Source organism: Coregonus clupeaformis, chromosome 28, assembly GCF_020615455.1.
Source record: "Coregonus clupeaformis isolate EN_2021a chromosome 28, ASM2061545v1, whole genome shotgun sequence".
Taxonomy (NCBI): Eukaryota; Metazoa; Chordata; class Actinopteri; order Salmoniformes; family Salmonidae; genus Coregonus; species Coregonus clupeaformis.
This window is the reverse complement of record NC_059219.1, coordinates 36154298-36177637: the sequence shown is the minus strand read 5'-3', so window position 1 is coordinate 36177637 and position 23340 is coordinate 36154298. Positions and strand designations below refer to the sequence as shown.

At 43.7% G+C, this 23340-nt stretch overlaps 1 protein-coding gene across 1 annotated transcript in view; it reads left to right on the top strand.

Moving 5' to 3' along the window:
* The first annotated feature begins 369 nt into the window (after nucleotides 1–369).
* LOC121543969 (voltage-dependent calcium channel subunit alpha-2/delta-4-like) overlaps nucleotides 370–23340 on the top strand; it is a 53330-nt gene continuing 30359 nt past the window's right edge. Inside the window, 8 exon segments of the mRNA XM_045208414.1 lie at nucleotides 370–445; nucleotides 4590–4671; nucleotides 16987–17163; nucleotides 17477–17639; nucleotides 19015–19146; nucleotides 20063–20123; nucleotides 22116–22266; nucleotides 22649–22723. Coding sequence (XP_045064349.1) covers nucleotides 426–445; nucleotides 4590–4671; nucleotides 16987–17163; nucleotides 17477–17639; nucleotides 19015–19146; nucleotides 20063–20123; nucleotides 22116–22266; nucleotides 22649–22723 — 861 coding nt within the window. The 5' untranslated portion in view covers nucleotides 370–425.

Here is a 23340-nt window from a genome sequence, read left to right as displayed (position 1 = left end):
ACCCTCTTCTAAAGAGGCAGTCATGTTGCTTGTACAGGCTGGTGTATGTCTTCGTCAGAACCTTCCTGAGCCCTGGATCACTGGGGCAGTACGGAGCTGCTGAATCTAACACGATCAAACTCCTGTTCCAACTGGGATCCTCCTCTGTCTCCCTGAGTTCCTGAGTCCCTAGGGAATATACAGACTTCTGCTGGGTTTTTGTTGTTTAACTACATTATATCTGATAAGACCCAGTGGGTCGACCCCTACAGATGCTGTTAGTGAGGTCCTCGGCAACCGTTGGGATGCGTTGTTGGAACGCCGGCGGTTGGAACGTTGGTGTTGGTGCCGGGATGCGGGGGCGGGAGAGGGGTACCGGGACGACACGGCTCATCACCCTGTGGATTATCTGGTCCAGCTGGCTCTGCTGGACGGCCAACGCACAGATGAAGATACCGCCCGAAACGTGAGTACCTTAACCATGACCTCACCTAAAACATGTGGACCTCGCACTCCTCTTGCTCCTCATCCCTCCCCCTAGCACTTGACCCGTTACCCCTGGCCCCTCTCTTCGCCCATTGCCCCTTACCTTGACCCTAGCTCAAAGCACCCTTCGCCCCTTAAACCTCGCCCCTAGCCCCTTACCCTAGCTCAAAACACCCCTCTCCCCTTAAACCTCGCCCCTAGCCCCTTACCCTTACCCTAGCTCAAAACACCCCTCGCCCCTTAAACCTCGCCCCTAGCCCCTTACCCTAGCTCAAAACACCCCTCGCCCCTTAAACCTCGCCCCTTACCCTGACCCTAGCTCAAAACACCCCTCACCCCTCAAACCCCGCCCCTTACCCTGACCCTAGCTCAAAACATCCCTCGCCCCTCAAACCTCGCCCCTAGCCCCTTACCCTGACCCTAGCTCAAAACACCCCTCGCCCCTCAAACCTCGCCCCTAGCCCCTTACCCTGACCCTAGCTCAAAACACCCCTCGCCCCTCAAACCCTGCCCCTTACCCCTCCCTGCACTGTCAGTAGAATAGTACTGTATCCCTATAGCTCAAAACACCCTACACTGTCTCCTATGCACTGTCAGTGTGTCTGTGTTGTAGCCTCAGTTAAACCGTGCATCCCAAAGGTTACTGGGTTCAACATACAGTAGGTTTCTCCTGGAGCTGAGAAGTAGGACTGAGGAGGAGTGATGTTGCTAGGTCTGTGCTGTAACACTGTTACACAGGTGGGGGGTGGGGTGTCCTGATGCTGAGGTAAAGGCTCTACTCACCATTCAACTGGATACCTGCAACACAGACACAGAGACGTAACTAGACTAGTCTCTTCCGAGAGAGAGAGAGAGAGAGAGAGAGAGAGAGAGAGAGAGAGAGAGAGAGAGAGAGAGAGAGAGAGAGAGAGAGAGAGAGAGAGAGAGAGAGAGAGAGAGAGAGAGAGAGAGAGAGAGAGAGAGAGAGAGAGAGAGAGAGAGAGAGAGAGAGAGAGAGAGAGAGAGAGAGAGACGAGAGAGACAGAGACAGAGACAGAGACAGAGACAGAGACAGAGACAGAGACAGAGACAGAGACAGAGAGAGTTAGCCAACTGTCTGTAACTGGACCTACAAAGTCACCATAAATTAATCTGGAAATATAGACTGAAGTGTTTCCTTATACACTATCAGTAATACAAATCTGTCTCCTCTGAAATGAATCTGGGTTATGATCTCCCCTCCCCTAGTCACTACTCTCCGTTGCCAGTATTGTAATTGAGCTATTTCCCTGCCTCTGCTACCAGTGGGACTTAACAGATTTATCACAGTATTATTGCTGTGTCCCAAATGACACCCTATTCCCAATTTAGTGCACTACTTTTGACCGGAGCCACAGTATTAGTGTCATTGGGCTAAGATCCTGTCTCCTATTATCTCCTCTGTTGAAATGGTACCTCTCATCATACTCTAAGGAACGTCACCCAAAACACACTGCTGCCAACATCTCTGACCGCTGCTCAAGAGCTAGGATTACCCGGTCATCAGGACTGGCTCCCAAATGGCATCCTATTCAGTGCACCACTTTTAACCAGAGCTCTGTGGGCTCTTGGTTGAAAGTAGTGCACTATAAAGGAGATGGGGTGCCGTTTGGGACGCGGACCAGGAAGTCTGTTAACAGCACATTGAGCCGGTTCCACATGGTTAGCCCTAACACCAGGAGTAGAGGAAACATGGTGTCCTAACACCCTGACTCCTGGGGTTGATCTAACAGAACCGTTGAAGCTATACTATCCCATAAAGCCTCTAACCTGGTTTAACCTGCCCTGGCCCTTCCCTCTTAACCTTACAGAGGACATGTCACAGTAATGTAGTTAGGCACAGCAGTCACAGCGAGACATAGACAGAGCAACGGTGCCTTTTCCGTTACATCACCCTTTACGTGAAGAGAACGACAGCTGGCAGTAGTTTGCTCACTAAATCTCAATGTAATGACTTTTGACCTTACCATCAAGATTGTAAAAAGGCTGTCTCACTTATTAGGGAGGATAGGTCACAGCACCATAGTTAGAACGGCAAACGCGTCACACAAGCCGAACAGCAGTGCACCTTAACCTTATCATAAGAGATGTCCAGAGAATGGGGGGGTTGTAGCACACGGAATCACCATAACAACAATACAACATGCACCCTAACCCTATCATCAACATTTTTGTAAAAAGACTCTCTTTGGCAGGTCAAAGGTCGCTTCAACCTGTCATAATTATCATCATCCCTAAAATACCAGTAGGGTTATATACTGACTCATTTTACTCACCATTCACTCATTTCATTTACAATGTGTAGCTACTAGCTAAGCTAACTGTTTGTCCAGGACTTTGAAACAAGGCTCAGTGTCTGCACTAAGTGCGTGAGCGGCTGAAACACGCAGCAGCTGTGAATGTCCTTTCATCTGTCCTCCACTCTCCATGGGGTCAGGAAGGATTGGGTTCTCGGCGGCCTGGCCTGTATGGGTTTAAAGCAGGGTCTGAATGACGGTGCATATTAGCTTAGCTTCCCAGTGTAAGCATTTAGCATATTAGCTCTATAGCGTTAGTGTTAGCATCATAGATTTTTAGCATGTAGCATATTCGCTTTTCATTGTTAGCATGTTGCATATTAACTCTCCAGCATTAGCATAGCATATTAGCTCTGTAGCATGCAGCATAGTAGCGCTCCGGTGTTAGCATGTAACTCCAGCCACCCTAGTCATAGACTGTTCTCTCTGCTACCGCACAGCAAACGGTACCGGAGCACCAAGTCTAGGTCCAAAAGGCTCCTTAACAGCTTCTACCCCAAAGCCATAAGACTCCCGAACAGCTAATCATTGCCACCCTGGACTATTTGCATTGTCCCCCCCACCCCACCCCACCCCCTCTTTTACGCTGCTGCTACTCTCTGTTTATTATCTATGCATAGTCTCTACCCACATATTACCTCAATTACCTTGACTAACCTGTGCCCCCGCACATTGACTCTGTACCAGTACCCCCTGTATATAGCCTCTCTACTGTTATTACCTCCACTAACACATTGACTCTGTATATAATATGTATATAGCCTCCCTACTGTTATTACATAGACTAACACATTGACTCTGTACCGGTACCCCCTGTATATAGCCTCTCTACTGTTATTTTACTGCTGCTCTTTAATTATTAGTTATTTTTTATTTTTTACTGATCTATTTTTTACTTAACACTTAAATTCTTAAAACTGCATTTTTGGTTAAGGGCTTGTAAGTAAGCATACACCTGTTGTATTCGGCGCATGTGGCAAATAAAATGTGATTTGATAGTGACACTGTAGCCCACTGTATTGTAGGTTATTATAATATCCTCTTGCGTGCTAGCTGCTTCCTCTGCTCCTCTGGCTGTGTTGAGCCATCTGTTCCCTCCCCCAGCTCACCTCTCTAACCACAGACCTCGCTGCTGGTTTAGTAACACACTCACACAGATTTCTCCCTGAGAATCTGCAACACACACACACACACACACACACACACACACACACACACACACACACACACACACACACACACAAATAAAGTACCATATGACCGCACAACTCTAATGAAAATAAATTAATTTTCAAGAACCATCTGTTCTAGGTATACCTGAACAAATCAATTGTAACATACTTTGACCTCTGAAAAAAGGCTACAATACAGTTAAGTAGCTAATATAACAAATGTGGTATTGGCACCTCATTAGGAAATGTCTATGACCCATGCCATGAATCAGAGAAAAGCTCAATTAATCAATCAAATGTATTTTGTTAAGCCCTTTTTTTTTTCATCAGCAGTTGTCACAAAGTGCTTTACAGAAACGCAGCCTAAAACCCCAAAGAGCAAGCGATGCAGAGGCAGAAGCACAGTGGCTAGGATAAACTCCCTTAAATGCAGGAACCTAGGAAGAACCCTAGAGAGGAGACGAGCTGTGTTTTGAATAAAGGAATTCTGAAGAACCAGGCAGGTGCTGTTAGACATGAACTACGAGAATAAGAAGACAGTAAACTGAGCTCTCGTATTGGGGCCAATGTACTTCAGTTGTATTTGGGTTTTTACAACGCTTACAGTCATTTCCTGTATTTCCTTTCTGTTTTTCAGGGTTCAACAATGGGCCGTCTCCTATGGAAAACAAATCATTGCTCTTTCAACAAAATACTCTGGTGCTCTTCTACTCCAAAAGGTAACCCACAGAAAACACCTCTGATTTAGAGATGGACGAGTGAGGGGAAACAGTGAGGGTTTTCCCTGGGTGTGTGTGTGTGTGTGTTTGTGTGTGTTTGTGTGTGTTTGTGTGTGTGTGTGTGTTTGTGTGTGTGTGTGTGTGTGTGTGTGTGTGTGTGTGAGGGGCTTCCCTGCAGGGTGAGCTCAGCCCTGCAATCAAAGAGAGAGGGGCGGCAATATAACGTTTTGTATGATCACTGCTGTTTATTAGTGTGTTTGTGTGTGGAGGAAATACTCTAGGGGGTTGGGAGGTCACGTTGAGGAGATTATCAACGCAGAAGATATTCATTTGTATGGTTGTGTGAAATGGAGAGAATAGAGTCCTGTGCTTTCATGATGTTGGATAAGGAGAAAGAGAGAAATGAGGAAAGAGAGGAAGAAAGAGAGAGGAAGAGATCGATGGAGAGATGATTCCGGAATGTGGATTTTACTGGGTTTATCTGGATCATATGACATCACCGTGGTCTTAGGCAGTGAGTGTGAAGGGAGGGGTTAGGGAACCCTGGCTCCTTCTACCAATCAGAAACAGACTTACTGTACAGTGCAGGCTACACAACTGAAATGCCGGCCACTGGAATGACACACGACTGTAAAACGACCCACTCACATACTGTAGGCTATTTAATAGTACCAGAAACAGAAAATGGAACCATAGTATAGTGTAAATTTTAGGAAACCCTCACCCTCGGAGGTGTGGCATGAGGCTGAAGGTGTCCTAAAAGGTAGATCGGACCACATTACTTCCTAATCAGTTGATAAAACATATAGGGTGGATTGGATCAGCCTCATTGTCATATGAGTGTGATTCTGTTTAGATCTCTTATGTTAATATCAGCTATTTAGCCCCATTAGTGCAGTGATATTGGTTTGGAGTTGGCGACTGTCTTATCTGTGTCAGATTTCCTTGATCTAAGTTCCCTTCCGCTACATCTCGTGTTCACGATGTGAGACGTGAGGAGAGGACAGCCCTTGTAGGTGCTGATGATGTACGACAGTGGGTGCAGTGTGTGTGTGTGTGTGTGTGTGTGTGTGTGTGTGTGTGTGTGTGTGTGTATGTGTGTTGGCCTAATTACCACCCTAGGTGTGAGTCCCAGCTCTTCTCAGTAATTAGCACATGCTCTCTGTTCCCTAGCGACCCTGAGACTACCCAGCAGGACCTGACAACATCTGTCTGGCCTAATACACACACACACAACACACACACACACACACACACACACACGCGCGCACACAAGTACACACGCACAAACGCAAACTTATCACACACTCCTATCTGTGCAGTCCCCGTCCAATGATTTGACCGGATGGAATATAATAACATGTATTTAAGCTTTTCAGACATTACATTATGGTGGGGAATATAATGAACATCATCTAAACATTATGGTGGGGAATATAATGAACATCATCTAAACATTATGGTGGGGAATATAATGGACATCTAAACATTATGGTGGGGAATATAATGAACATCTTCTAAACATTATGGTGGGGAATATAATGAACATCTAAACATTATGGTGGGGAATATAATGAACATCATCTAAACATTATGGTTGGGAATATAATGAACATCTAAACATTATGGTGGGGAATATAATGAACATCATCTAAACATTATGGTGGGGAATATAATGAACATCATCTAAACATTATGGTGGGGAATATAATGAACATCATCTAAACATTATGGTGGAGAATATAATGAACATCATCTAAACATTATGGTGGGGAATATAATGAACATCATCTAAACATTATGGTGGGGAATATAATGAACATCTTCTAAACATTATGGTGGGGAATATAATGAACATCATCTAAACATTATGGTGGGGAATATAATGAACATCTAAACATTATGGTGGGGAATATAATGAACATCATCTAAACATTATGGTGGGGAATATAATGAACATCATCTAAACATTATGGTGGGGAATATAATGAACATCATCTAAACATTATGGTGGGGAATATAATGAACATCATCTAAACATTATGGTGGGGAATATAATGAACATCATCTAAACATTATGGTGGGGAATATAATGAACATCATCTAAACATTATGGTGGTGAATATAATGAACATCATCTAAACATTATGGTGGGGAATATAATGAACATCATCTAAACATTATGGTGGGGAATATAATGAACATCATCTAAACATTATGGTGGGGAATATAATGAACATCATCTAAACATTATGGTGGGGAATATAATGAACATCAACTAAACATTATGGTGGGGAATATAATGAACATCTAAACATTATGGTGGGGAATATAATGAACATCATCTAAACATTATGGTGGGGAATATAATGAACATCATCTAAACATTATGGTGGAGAATATAATGAACATCATCTAAACATTATGGTGGGGAATATAATGAACATCATCTAAACATTATGGTGGGGAATATAATGAACATCATCTAAACATTATGGTGGGGAATATAATGAACATCTAAACATTATGGTGGGGAATATAATGAACATCATCTAAACATTATGGTGGGGAATATAATGAACATCATCTAAACATTATGGTGGGGAATATAATGAACATCATCTAAACATTATGGTGGGGAATATAATGAACATCATCTAAACATTATGGTGGGGAATATAATGAACATCATCTAAACATTATGGTGGGGAATATAATGAACATCATCTAAACATTATGGTGGTGAATATAATGAACATCATCTAAACATTATGGTGGGGAATATAATGAACATCATCTAAACATTATGGTGGGGAATATAATGAACATCATCTAAACATTATGGTGGGGAATATAATGAACATCATCTAAACATTATGGTGGGGAATATAATGAACATCAACTAAACATTATGGTGGGGAATATAATGAACATCTAAACATTATGGTGGGGAATATAATGAACATCATCTAAACATTATGGTGGGGAATATAATGAACATCATCTAAACATTATGGTGGAGAATATAATGAACATCATCTAAACATTATGGTGGGGAATATAATGAACATCATCTAAACATTATGGTGGGGAATATAATGAACATCATCTAAACATTATGGTGGGGAATATAATGAACATCATCTAAACATTATGGTGGGGAATATAATGAACATCATCTAAACATTATGGTGGGGAATATAATGAACATCATCTAAACATTATGGTGGTGAATATAATGAACATCATCTAAACATTATGGTGGGGAATATAATGAACATCATCTAAACATTATGGTGGGGGAATATAATGAACATCATCTAAACATTATGGTGGGGAATATAATGAACATCATCTAAACATTATGGTGGGGAATATAAAGAACATCATCTAAACATTATGGTGGTGAATATAATGAACATCATCTAAACATTATGGTGGGGAATATAATGAACATCATCTAAACATTATGGTGGGGAATATAATGAACATCATCTAAACATTATGGTGGGGAATATAATGAACATCATCTAAACATTATGGTGGGGAATATAATGAACATCTAAACATTATGGTGGGGAATATAATGAACATCATCTAAACATTATGGTGGGGAATATAATGAACATCTAAACATTATGGTGGGGAATATAATGAACATCATCTAAACATTATGGTGCGGAATATAATGAACATCATCTAAACATTATGGTGGGGAATATAATGAACATAATCTAAACATTATGGTGGGGAATATAATGAACATCATCTAAACATTATGGTGGTGAATATAATGAACATCATCTAAACATTATGGTGGGGAATATAATGAACATCATCTAAACATTATGGTGGGGAATATAATGAACATCATCTAAACATTATGGTGGGGAATATAATGAACATCATCTAAACATTATGGTGGGGAATATAATGAACATCATCTAAACATTATGGTGGAGAATATAATGAACATCATCTAAACATTATGGTGGGGAATATAATGAACATCATCTAAACATTATGGTGGGGAATATAATGAACATCATCTAAACATTATGGTGGGGAATATAATGAACATCATCTAAACATTATGGTGGTGAATATAATGAACATCATCTAAACATTATGGTGGGGAATATAATGAACATCATCTAAACATTATGGTGGGGAATATAATGAACATCATCTAAACATTATGGTGGGGAATATAATGAACATCATCTAAACATTATGGTGGGGAATATAATGAACATCATCTAAACATTATGGTGGGGAATATAATGAACATCATCTAAACATTATGGTGGGGAATATAATGAACATCATCTAAACATTATGGTGGTGAATATAATGAACATCATCTAAACATTATGGTGGTGAATATAATGAACATCATCTAAACATTATGGTGGGGAATATAATGAACATCATCTAAACATTATGGTGGGGAATATAATGAACATCATCTAAACATTATGGTGGTGAATATAATGAACATCATCTAAACATTATGGTGGTGAATATAATGAACATCATCTAAACATTATGGTGGGGAATATAATGAACATCATCTAAACATTATGGTGGGGAATATAATGAACATCATCTAAACATTATGGTGGTGAATATAATGAATATCTAAACATTATGGTGGGGAATATAATGAACATCATCTAAACATTATGGTGGGGAATATAATGAACATCATCTAAACATTATGGTGGGGAATATAATGAACATCATCTAAACATTATGGTGGGTAATATAATGAACATCATCTAAACATTATGGTTGGGAATATAATGAACATCATCTAAACATTATGGTGGGGAATATAATGAACATCATCTAAACATTATGGTGGGGAATATAATGAACATCATCTAAACATTATGGTGGTGAATATAATGAACATCATCTAAACATTATGGTGGTGAATATAATGAACATCATCTAAACATTATGGTGGGGAATATAATGAACATCATCTAAACATTATGGTGGGGAATATAATGAACATCATGTAAACATTATGGTGGTGAATATAATGAACATCATCTAAACATTATGGTGGTGAATATAATGAACATCATCTAAACATTATGGTGGGGAATATAATGAACATCATCTAAACATTATGGTGGGGAATATAATGAACATCATCTAAACATTATGGTGGGGAATATAATGAACATCATCTAAACATTATGGTGGGGAATATAATGAACATCATCTAAACATTATGGTGGGGAATATAATGAACATCATCTAAACATTATGGTGGGTAATATAATGAACATCATCTAAACATTATGGTTGGGAATATAATGAACATCTTCTAAACATTATGGTGGGGAATATATATCTATCAATCAATCAAATGTATTTACAAAGCCCTTTTTACATCAGCAGATGTCACAAAGTGCTTATACAGAAACCCGGCCTAAAACCCCAAACAGCAAGCAATGCAGATGTAGAAGCACGGTGGCTAGGAAATACTCCCTAGAAAGGCAGGAACCTAGGAAGAAACCTAGAGAGAAACCAGGCTCTGAGGGGTGGCCAGTCCCCTTCTGGCTGTGCCGGGTGGAGATTATAACAGTACATGGCCATTAAGGCCAGATTTTTCTCCAAGATGTTCAAACGTTCATAGATGACCAGCAGGGTCAAATAATAATCACAGTGGTTGTAGAGGGTGCAGCAGGTCAGCACCTCAGGAGTAAATGTCAGTTGGCTTTTCATAGCCAAGCATTCAGAAGTCGAGACAGCAGGTGCGGTAGAGAGAGAGCGAGAGAGAGTCGAAAACAGCAGGTCCGGGACAAGGTAAAACGTCCGGTGAACAGGTCAGGGTTCCAGAGCTGCAGGCAGAAGAGTGGAAACTGGAGCAGCAGCACGACCAGGTGGACTCGGGAAAGCCAGGAGTCATCAGGCCAGGTAGTCCTGAGACATGGTCCTAGGGATCAGGTCCTCCAGGAGGGGAGGGAGAGAGGAAGAGAGAGAGAATTAGAGGGAGCATACTTAAATTCACACAGGACACCGGATAAGATAGCATAGATACTGGAGGCTGAGACAGGGGTGGGTCGGGGGACACTGTGGCCCCGTCCGACAATACCCCCCGACAGGGCCAACCAGGCAGGGTATAACCCCACCCACTTTGCCAAAGCACAGCCCCCACACCACCAGAGGGATATCAACAGACCACCAACCTACTACCCTGGTGGTGAATATAATGAATATCTAAACATTATGGTGGGGAATATAATGAACATCATCTAAACATTATGGTGGGGAATATAATGAACATCATCTAAACATTATGGTGGGGAATATAATGAACATCATCTAAACATTATGGTGGGGAATATAATGAACATCATCTAAACATTATGGTGGGGAATATAATGAACATCATCTAAACATTATGGTGGAGAATATAATGAACATCATCTAAACATTATGGTGGGGAATATAATGAACATCATCTAAACATTATGGTGGGGAATATAATGAACATCATCTAAACATTATGGTGGGGAATATAATGAACATCATCTAAACATTATGGTGGTGAATATAATGAACATCATCTAAACATTATGGTGGGGAATATAATGAACATCATCTAAACATTATGGTGGGGAATATAATGAACATCATCTAAACATTATGGTGGGGAATATAATGAACATCATCTAAACATTATGGTGGGGAATATAATGAACATCATCTAAACATTATGGTGGGGAATATAATGAACATCATCTAAACATTATGGTGGAGAATATAATGAACATCTAAACATTATGGTGGGGAATATAATGAACATCTTCTAAACATTATGGTGGGGAATATAATGAACATCTAAACATTATGGTGGGGAATATAATGAACATCATCTAAACATTATGGTGGGGAATATAATGAACATCTAAACATTATGGTGGGAATATAATGAACATCATCTAAACATTATGGTGGGGAATATAATGAACATCTCAACATTATGGTGGGGAATATAACGAACATCATCTAAACATTATGGTGCGGAATATAATGAACATCATCTAAACATTATGGTGGGGAATATAATGAACATCATCTAAACATTATGGTGGGGAATATAATGAACATCATCTAAACATTATGGTGGAGAATATAATGAACATCATCTAAACATTATGGTGGGGAATATAATGGACATCTAAACATTATGGTGGGGAATATAATGAACATCATCTAAACATTATGGTGGAGAATATAATGAACATCATCTAAACATTATGGTGGAGAATATAATGAACATCTAAACATTATGGTGGGGAATATAAGGAACATCATCTAAACATTATGGTGGGGAATATAATGAACATCATCTAAACATTATGGTGGAGAATATAATGAACATCATCTAAACATTATGGTGGGGAATATAATGAACATCTAAACATTATGGTGGGGAATATAATGAACATCTTCTAAACATTATGGTGGAGAATATAATGAACATCTAAACATTATGGTGGGGAATATAATGAACATCATCTAAACATTATGGTGGGGAATATAATGAACATCATCTAAACATTATGGTGGTGAATATAATGAACATCATCTAAACATTATGGTGGGGAATATAATGAACATCTAAACATTATGGTGGGGAATATAATGAACATCTAAACATTATGGTGGGGAATATAATGTGCATCTAAACATTATGGTGGGGAATATAATGTGCATCTTCTAAACATTATGGTGGGGAATATAATGAACATCATCTAAACATTATGGTGGGGAATATAATGAACATCTAAACATTATGGTGGGGAATATAATGAACATCATCTAAACATTATGGTGGGGAATATAATGAACATCTTCTAAACATTATGGTGGGGAATATAATGAACATCTTCTAAACATTATGGTGGGGAATATAATGTGCATCTTATAAAGCCACTGTGGTTGTGTTGGCAGTAGGCTTCTCTCTCAGCATCTTCTAAAGCCACTGTGGTTGTGCTGGCAGTAGGCTTCTCTGTCAGCATCTTCTAAAGCCAATGTGTTTGTGCATGCCTTTGTCTGTATCTATCTGCAGTTTCTATGTCTATATCTCTCATCTGGGGACAGAATAAAGTCAGATCTTTGTCCCAAATGGTACCCTATTCCCTATGTAGTGCACTAATTTTGACCGGGGCCCATAGGGTTCTGGTCAAAAGTAGTGCACTGCATAGGGAATAGGGTGCCATTTGGGACGAAACTATGTGTACTACTGGATTAACCCTGGACGACCTGGCTGACAGCTTAGTTTGATAGGAACACAATTTCCATCCAGAGAGCGAGAACAGTCCATACAATGATAACAGTATTTTAGTGACAGACGGAAAGGTTTTAATGCTTGAATAGATTTAAGCCTCCCCTTTTCTGGCCCCTCCACCCCATTCTACCTTTCCTGCCACAGTCTATGTATTTGTATTAGTTTATTTGACAGGGTCCATGTAAAAAAAAACTGTAACACCAGATTTTAGCTGTATAGCTAATTTTCTAGAACCCACAAGAGCGCAACACCATAATATGCAGAATAATCATATTTGTTTGAGCTTCGTAATGAGTAGATTTCTCATGCACCACATCATACATACAGTATATGTTATTCTCATTAGCTTTGGAAAAGATGACTGTCAAAAGTACAAGAGTTAAAACATACACAGGGTATTTGTTTGAGCTTCTTAATGAGCTTTATGCTACATCTTCATCATAAACATCGTAATCTACATCATAAACATCATCTTCATCATAAACATCACAATCTTCATCATCTTTTTCATCATAAACATCATTATAAACATCATCTTCATTATAAACATCTTCATCATAAACATCATTTTCATCATAAACATCATCTTCATCATAAACATCACAATCTTCATCTTCATCATCATAAACATAATCACAAACATAATCTTCATCATAAACATCTTCGTCACCTTCATCATAAACATAATCTTCATCATAAACATCTTCATCTTCATCATAAACATCTTCATCTCATCATAAACATTTTCATCTTCATCATAAACATCATCTTCATCATCTTTATCAAAAACAGGTCGATGCTAAACTGATTATTCATGGCAAAGACGGCTGTATCTTTACACATGACTTCACCTGATAGTTAGTTAGCTGATTGATTATTGATTGGGATTGTGTTTATTGATTGGTTGGGTGGTTGGTATCTTGGGAAGAAACATTTGCTTTTCATTTCCGTTGCCAATGGTGATCTGTGCTGTTCACTCAGCCACTGCTTCTATGATGCCCTCTTTTGACCATAAAGAGGGTACATTTATGTTTATGGTGTTTGTACAAGACAGGTTCAGATAGCAAGGGACACACTGGGACGTTTTATCATTGTCTGGAAGGTTTCTATGTGTTTTTCCTTCCTGGTTACATTGGAATGTAACTCTTCTACAAGCAATATATGGTACAATTTCCGCTACTTCCTCCGCACGCACTTAAGCCTTAAGCCCTGCCTTAGTTTTATACTAAAGGCTGGAGGCCTGAAGATTTCTAGGAGTGCCCCCTTGTCATCCCCCTCCTGTCCTCTGATCCAGTGATCCTCCCTGGGGTACTATCCCCTCCTGTCCTCTGATCCAGTGATCCACCCTGGGGTACTATCCCCTCCTGTCCTCTGATCCAGTGATCCACCCTGGGGTACTATTCCCTCCTGTCCTGTGATCCAGTGATCCACCCTGGGGTATTATCCCCTCCTGTCCTCTGATCCAGTGATCCACCCTGGGGTACTGTCCCCTCCTGTCCTCTGATCCAGTGATCCACCCTGGGGTATTATCCCCTCCTGTCCTCTGATCCAGTGATCCACCCTGGGGTACTATCCCCTCCTGTCCTCTGATCCAGTGATCCACCCTGGGGTACTATTCCCTCCTGTCCTGTGATCCAGTGATCCACCCTGGGGTATTATCCCCTCCTGTCCTCTGATCCACTGATCCACCCTGGGGTACTGTCCCCTCCTGTCCTCTGATCCAGTGATCCACCCTGGGGTATTATCCCCTCCTGTCCTCTGATCCAGTGATCCACCCTGGGGTACTATTCCCTCCTGTCCTCTGATCCAGTGATCCACCCTGGGGTACTATTCCCTCCTGTCCTCTGATCCAGTGATCCACCCTGGGGTATTATCCCCTCCTGTCCTCTGATCCAGTGATCCACCCTGGGGTACTGTCCCCTCCTGTCCTCTGATCCAGTGATCCACCCTGGGGTACTATTCCCTCCTGTCCTCTGATCCAGTGATCCAACCTGGGGTACTATCCCCTCCTGTCCTCTGATCCAGTGATCCACCCTGGGGTACTATTCCCTCCTGTCCTCTGATCCAGTGATCCACCCTGGGGTATTATCCCCTCCTGTCCTCTGATCCAGTGATCCACCCTGGGGTACTATTCCCTCCTGTCCTCTGATCCAGTGATCCACCCTGGGGTATTATCACCTCCTGTCCTCTGGTCCGGTGATCCACCCTGGGGTACTATTCCCTCCTGTCCTCTGATCCAGTGATCCACCCTGGGGTACTGTCCCCTCCTGTCCTCTGATCCAGTGATCCACCCTGGGGTACTATTCCCTCCGGTCCTCTGATCCAGTGATCCACCCTGGGGTACTATCCCCTCCTGTCCTCTGATCCAGTGATCCACCCTGGGGTACTATTCCCTCCTGTCCTCTGATCCAGTGATCCACCCTGGGGTATTATCCCCTCCTGTCCTCTGATCCAGTGATCCACCCTGGGGTACTATTCCCTCCTGTCCTCTGATCCAGTGATCCACCCTGGGGTATTATCCCCTCCTGTCCTCTGGTCCGGTGATTTACATTTACATTTACATCATTTAATGATCCAGCCTTCAGCATGATGCAACAGGAACTGGGATTCATCGGACCAGGAGATGTTTTTCTACTACTCAATTGTCCAGTGTTGGTGATGGCGTGCCCACTGGAGCCGCTTCTTCTTGTTTTTAGCTGATAGGAGTGGAACCCGGTGTGGTCGTCTGCTGCAACCGACGAGGTGTGCGTTCCCGAGATGCCTTTCTACACGCCACTGTTGTACTGCGCTGTTATTTGCCTGTTTGTGGCCCACCTGTTAACTTGCATGACTCTTGCCATTCTCCTTTGACCTCTCATCAACGAGATGTTTTCGCCCACAGGACTGCCGCTGATGGATTTTTTTTGTTTGTCGCACCATTCTTGATAAACCCTAGACACTGTCGTGCGTGAAAAGCCCAGGAGGGCGGACATTTCTGAGATACTGGAACCGGCACGCCTGGCACCGTCGATCATACCATGCTCAATGTCTCTCAGGTCACTCGTTTTGCCCATTCTAACATTCAATCGAACAGTAACTGAATGCCTCGATGCCTGTCAGCCTGCTTTATATAGCAAGCCACGGCCACGTGACTCACTGTCTGTTAGGAGCGATCCATTTTCATGAACGGGGTTGTGTACCTAATAAACTGGCCACTGAGTGTATGTGTGTGTAAGTTAATGTGTTGGTACGTGAGGGGTGGTAAGGTCGTGAGGGCAGAGCATTAACACCGTTGTCCAGACTGACTGGGGTGAAAACAACAGGAGCTGATCAACAGGCTACTTTAATCCACCAACAGCTGTTTAATAGTCACCAGTCAATAGCCAAGACAACTGAGTCCGATAGCTGTTTGTCAAGGTTCTATTTAGAGTGAATCGCTGTCTACACTGAGTAGAAACATTAGGAACACTTTCCTAATATTGAGTTGCACCCCCTTTTGCCCTCAGAACAATTAATCGAGGCAAGGACTCTACAAGGTGTTGAAAGCATTCCACAGGGATGCTGGGCCCATGTTGACTCCAACGCTTCCCACAGTTGTGTCAAGTTGGCTGGATGTCCTTTGGGTGGTGGACCATTATTGATACGCACGGGAAACTGTTGAGCGTGAAATTTAACAGGTGACATCAATAAGGGATCGTAGCGTTCACCTGGATTCACCTGGTCAGTCTATGTCATGGAAAGAGAAATTGTTCTTAATGTTTTGTCCACTCAGTGTATGTTCTCTAGCCAATCCAATACCATCGTCCAACTCTTCTCTGACTGTTGTCATACAATACGTTACATGTGTCACTTATATGGCAGCTCCCTTGTGGAAATGGATTCAATTACAGACTTGAAAACAACTGAATCCTGAAAGATAATCACATTTGACACTTCACCTGTGCAGCTAACAGGACATGATATCAGGGACCGTTGGTTACTTAAACATGTTTATTAATAGTATTTAACCCTTTGCTCCCCAGAAATACAAAGACATTGAGCCCACGGTGAAGATGGAGGAGGTGGACGGGGAGGAACTGGTGAAGAAGTTTGCTGAGGAGATGGAGGGCATGCTGGGTAGGAAGATGAAGTCCGTGAAGAGACTGGCGGAGGCGGCGGAGGACGCTGATTTATACCATGAGTTCAACGCTACCTTAGAGGTCAGTCACAGTGGAGTCACACCGCCGCGTTCCGTCCTTACAAATACACATCTTAAATGGGTTTATCTTTGCTGTTGTTCAAAGGTAGCCGATAGTCACAGACCGAGTACAGGTGTACATGTAACAAATATGACACAAAACCAAGATCATTACAGCTGTACAAAATATGCAAGGTTGGACATGTACAGCAGTTACTGACCTTTTGTGATGTGCACTTTCCTCTGTTGTAGTTTGACCTTATTTTTTCCTCTGTGGTTTCTCTCTCCTCTTCGGTTTGACTACTGTAACTCTGTGATTTCTCTCTCCTCTTCAGTTTGACTACTATAACTCTATGCTGATCAACTCAGTGGATAATGATGGGAACGCCATAGAGCTGGGAGGAGAGTTTCCTCTGGAAGAGAATGAACACTTCAACAAGCTCCAGGTCAACACTCTGCAGAGCGACATACAGGTCCCCACCAACGTGTACAACAAAGGTCAGCTAGCGGTGGTTCATTTAGCTGCTTTAGGACAATGCCGTTGTTAGTCAAAATTATCCAGACAGGGTTGGGTTAGCTCCCTTGTCCAGACAGGGTTGGGTTAGCTCCCTTGTCCAGACAGGGTTGGGTTAGCTCCCTTGTCCAGACAGGGTTGGGTTAGCTCCCTTGTCCAGACAGGGTTGGGTTAGCTCCCTTGTCCAGACAGGGTTGGGTTAGCTCCCTTGTCCAGACAGGGTTGGGTTAGCTCCCTTGTCCAGACAGGGTTGGGTTAGCTCCCTTGTCCAGACAGGGTTGGGTTAGCTCCCTTGTCCAGACAGGGTTGGGTTAGCTCCCTTGTCCAGACAGGGTTGGGTTAGCTCCCTTGTCCAGACAGGGTTGGGTTAGCTCCCTTGTCCAGACGGGGTTGGGTTAGCTCCCTTGTCCAGACGGGGTTGGGTTAGCTCCCTTGTCCAGACAGGGTTGGGTTAGCTCCCTTGTCCAGACAGGGTTGGGTTAGCTCCCTTGTCCAGACAGGGTTGGGTTAGCTCCCTTGTCCAGACAGGGTTGGGTTAGCTCCCTTGTCCAGACAGGGTTGGGTTAGCTCCCTTGTCCAGACAGGGTTGGGTTAGCTCCCTTGTCCAGACAGGGTTGGGTTAGCTCCCTTGTCCAGACAGGGTTGGGTTAGCTCCCTTGTCCAGACAGGGTTGGGTTAGCTCCCTTGTCCAGACAGGGTTGGGTTAGCTCCCTTGTCCAGACAGGGTTGGGTTAGCTCCCTTGTCCAGACAGGGTTGGGTTAGCTCCCTTGTCCAGACGGGGTTGGGTTAGCTCCCTTGTCCAGACGGGGTTGGGTTAGCTCCCTTGTCCAGACGGGGTTGGGTTAGCTCCCTTGTCCAGACGGGGTTGGGTTAGCTCCCTTGTCCAGACGGGGTTGGGTTAGCTCCCTTGTCCAGACGGGGTTGGGTTAGCTCCTTGTCCAGACGGGGTTGGGTTAGCTCCCTTGTCCAGACGGGGTTGGGTTAGCTCCCTTGTCCAGACAGGGTTGGGTTAGCTCCCTTGTCCAGACAGGGTTGGGTTAGCTCCCTTGTCCAGACAGGGTTGGGTTAGCTCCCTTGTCTTTAGCTGTTGCTTTGTTGCTCACCGGAATGTGTTGATGTTGTTCTCATTACTGCTTCATAGGCCTTAAAGGGGTGCTGTACTGGAGGAATGTTCATCAGATACTAACTCTTTACCCTGTTCCTTCTCTCTCTCTCTCTCTCTCTCTCACTCACTCTCTCTCTCTCTCTCTCCCTCTCTCTCGTTCTCTCTCTCTCTCCTCTCTCTCTCTCTCTCTCTCTCTCTCTCCCCTCTCTCTCCATCTCTCTCGTTCTCTCTCTCCCTCCCTCGTTCTGGTCAGACCCTGGTATTCTAAATGGGGTGTACATGTCGGAGGCCCTGAACGATGTGTTCGTGGATAACTTCCAGAAGGACCCTACTCTAACCTGGCAGTACTTTGGCAGCGCCACTGGCTTCTTCAGACTCTACCCAGGTAACGTCACACTCACATACACGCACGCACACGACCGAGACAGATATGAACACACAGATATGAATCTGACCTTACTCTCACACCACCGGATATCAGGTGTGTTCTTACCCTGACCTTAAATGTTATGACATGCCCCAATACTGTACAGTCACGCACACACTAGACAGACAGACAGACAGACAGACCTACAGCACAAGTCCAGCTAAGCTAAATCCACAGATCAGCACGCCACACTGCAGGCTGAGCCCAATAGCCTTGCTAGGTTGAACTGACAGCATTCATAATGGAGGGTAGCAGATTAAATAGCTGAGTCTATCAGGTCATTAGCGGTATAGCGTGACTACAAAGCCACCCGTCAGCCCTGGTCAGCCCACCCGTCAGCCCTGGTCAGCCCACCCGTCAGCCCTGGTCAGCCCATCCCGTAAGCCCTGGTCAGCCCACCCGTCAGCCCTGGTCAGCCCACCCGTCAGCCCTGGTCAGCCCATCCCGTCAGCACACCTGTCAGCCCTGGTCAGCCCATCCATCAGTCCTGGTCAGCACATCTGTCAGCCCTGCTGGGCTCTGGGAGGACAGAAGAGCTGTGTGGCTCTGTAGGGCTCAGCACAGGGCTTAGCTAGGGCCTCAGCAGGACCTGGATCTCACACACACACACACACACACACACACACACACACACACACACACACACAAACAGATGCACTCACACACGCAAACAAACAAACGAATGCACTCACGCACCCACGAAAATGGATTGGCACACAAACACACACACACAAACACACGTCCTGAGAACTGCACTAAACCTCTCTCTTTGCATAAACAATCTTCTCCAATCTTCTCCTTTTTAACTGATAATTGAGCATTGTACAATATTGTGAGTACACACAATGCATTTGCAATAAAACCATTTACACAGGCATCGCATGGACCCCAGATGAGAATGGTGTAGTCACGTTCGACTGCAGGAACAGAAACTGGTGAGTTCCTATAACTGCGTCCCAAATGGCACCCTATTCCCTAGATAGGTCCTGTTCAAAAGTAGTGCACTATATAGGGAATAGGGTGCAATTTGGGGCGCAGCGCAGCCCGTGTCTGTCTCCCACTCCCGTGTCTGTCTGCCTGTCTGTCTGCCTGTCTGTCTTCCTGTCTGTCTTCCTGCTGTGAGAGCCTTTTGTTGGGAGGAAAGAGGAAGGGATCTGGAAGTGTGTCCCTGTGTGAGCCTGTAGTAAAGAGGAATTCATGAGGAAGTGATCTGTTAGATTCCCTGAACCAGCAGTTCCTTGGCAATCTAGTTACACTAATCTGTTATTTCGTTGACTGGCCGTCTGTCCTTACTGACCTTGGTCTGTAGAGAATTACAACCCCCACGCTGCTGCCGCCTGATAGGCTGGCTATTACCATCCCTGGGTCTGGTGGCCACGGCAACCTGAGCAGCAGGTTCTATGGGAAAAAACAAGTGCCCGGGTCAAGGGGTATCGATTGAGGAGTGACTTGTGATCTGTCCTGTACGTTTTGACAGCATAGATTAGGTCCATATGGTGTAACTAAATGAAGCGCGGAACAGAGGTGATTTGGAATCACACTCTCCTGATGAGGTGTAGCCCTGGCTGAGTAACTAGGTTTTGGAAACGTCTGGTAGCTTTCACTAATTCCCCAGGTTTTCCAGGAATCCCAGTTGTGGAGTTCTCCGTTTTCCTGCTTATTCACACCGAGGGTGGCTTGATGTCGAAACCTTTGTTTTGTTTTTTTCACACTTTTGTTTATGTACTTTTCTGCACAATGCACTTTTTTGGGCATCATGATGTCCCAATAAATCATCTCTACTTTTGCATTTAAGCCTCAGTTTAGGATTCTTCCTCGTGTCTCCATCTCTTCTAGTACTCCTGTTATGATGCCTTGGCAACGGTAACAGAGACTGTTTGGTGTAAATGGCCTTTAACCTTTTACTGCGGTGGGGTCATCGGGGTCATACAGAGTGCTTCTTGGTAGTCTTAAAAAAATCTGCTTTGAAACAAAAGTATACATCTCAAACACATGGTTATGTGCTTTAAAAAAGGAAGACACCTGTACCATGTCAGATATAGAGTTGAAATGTATTCCATTTGGAATTTGCTTCTCAATATTACACTTTATATACATCACAGAATACTGAAATATAACAAAACTGTTCGACATAGAAACACCGGATTTCCGGCGTTTTATTTTACTTTATGTTTATTCATTATGAAATTATTAAAAATATGAATAACATTCCACCAATGAGGCAACTAAGTCATTTGACTGCAGGAAAGGGCTACAGATCCACACATCATTTATATTCCTTCCTGATTCCAGAAATCTTTGAACCGGGATAACCAGGGAATTTTGACAAGGATCCCAAAATATGTAAGCCCAAATGCCCTCAGTCTTGGATATTGAGAGTGTCCTCAGTCTTGGATATTGAGAGTGTCCTCAGTCTTGGATATTGAGAATGTCCACTTGGTCTGATGGTTAAGACGTTGTCTTGGTGTGGTGTGTAAGAAGTCCCCGGTCGACAGAGGAGAGGAGGTACGGCCTTCCTTCCTTCCTCCCACCCACCCTTCCACCCTCACCTCCCTCCTCCCCTTCGATCGGCATCTCTTTATTCTTACCCCCCAGTGTTAACCTCTCAGGAGATGTTCCTGGAGAGATCTGACTCCTCCTTCCAAATGTTCCATTGTTCCGTTTCAGAACCACACAACCACCTGGCATTCTAAGAATGTCTGGGTAATCGTGTAGCCATTGAACCCTGACCTCTCGTATAAACCTTTGGCCTTGGCTTGCAATAGGTCCAGCCAGATAGGCCTTCGGAACAGACATTCCTTTATAATCCACACCGTACACGTCCCACCTTTGTTGATATCTAAATGGCACAACAGACCAACAAATACCTGAAAACAAAATATCTGATTGAGTCAATCAGTTGACCTTTGCCCTCTGCTCTGCTCCAGGTACATCCAGGCTGCGACGTCTCCCAAGGACATCATCATCGTAGTGGACGTCAGCGGGAGTATGAAGGGTCTTAGGCTCACTATCGCCAAGCACACTATTAACACCATTCTGGACACACTAGGGGAGAACGACTTTGTCAACGTCATCGCCGTGAGTAGCTAGGGGATTAACACACAAACACCTCACACAGTATTTACTCTGCCTCCCGCAGGTGCAATGGAATCAAATCCCCATCTGCCCAATTTTGAAAATGTTTCTGGTTATATTGCTGGAAGGTCGTAAATGTATGATAAGGTAGCCTAGGCCAAAGGAGGATTGGACAACATGTGTCATGTGATGTTACATGTACTGCTGTTGGAACATTTTACATCACAGAGATTCTCTGTTCCAGCCGAGTTTATGCTTGCTGACCTTAACTATGTAACATCTGACCTCCTTGGTCTCTCCCTGACCTGTTTTCCCTATACGTTCGCACGCACACATACACGCACCTGATCCTTGACCTGTTTTCCTAATGCGTTCTATCCCACAGTACAGCGACTATGTCCAATACGTGGAACCCTGCTTCAAGGGCACCCTGGTCCAGGCTGATCTGGACAACCGAGAGGTAACGAACGGAACTCAAATGCTAATTCACTCAATTAATCAATTAAGGCCCATAAGCTGTTCGCTCATTAAGGCTGGTTAAGAAGGCTCGGACCGATAGGACTCACACCAGTGGGCCGGGCGCCACTAGACTACTGTTCCTGGCAGGGACACGGTGTCACGAAGCGCTACAGGGCTTTGACAGCACGATAAACCCTCCCTCTATCCATAACTCCCTCTATCCCTAACTCCCTCTATCCCTAACTCCCTCTATCCCTAACTCCCTCTATCCCTAACTCCCTCTATCCCTAACTCCCTCTATCCCTAACTCCCTCTATCCCTAACTCCCTCTATCCCTAACTCCCTCTATCCCTAACTCCCTCTATCCCTCCCTCCCTCTATCCCTAACTCCCTCTATCCCTAACTCCCTCTATCCCTAACTCCCTCTATCCCTAACTCCCTCTATCCCTCCTCCTCTATCCCTAACCCTCCCTTACCCTACTCACCCTCCTTCTCCCTCTATCCCCTAACTCCCTCTATCCCTAACTCCTCTATCCCTAACTCCTCTATCCCTAACTCCCTCTATCCCTCCTCCCTCTATCCCTCCCTCCTCTATCCCTACCTCCTCCATCCCTCCCT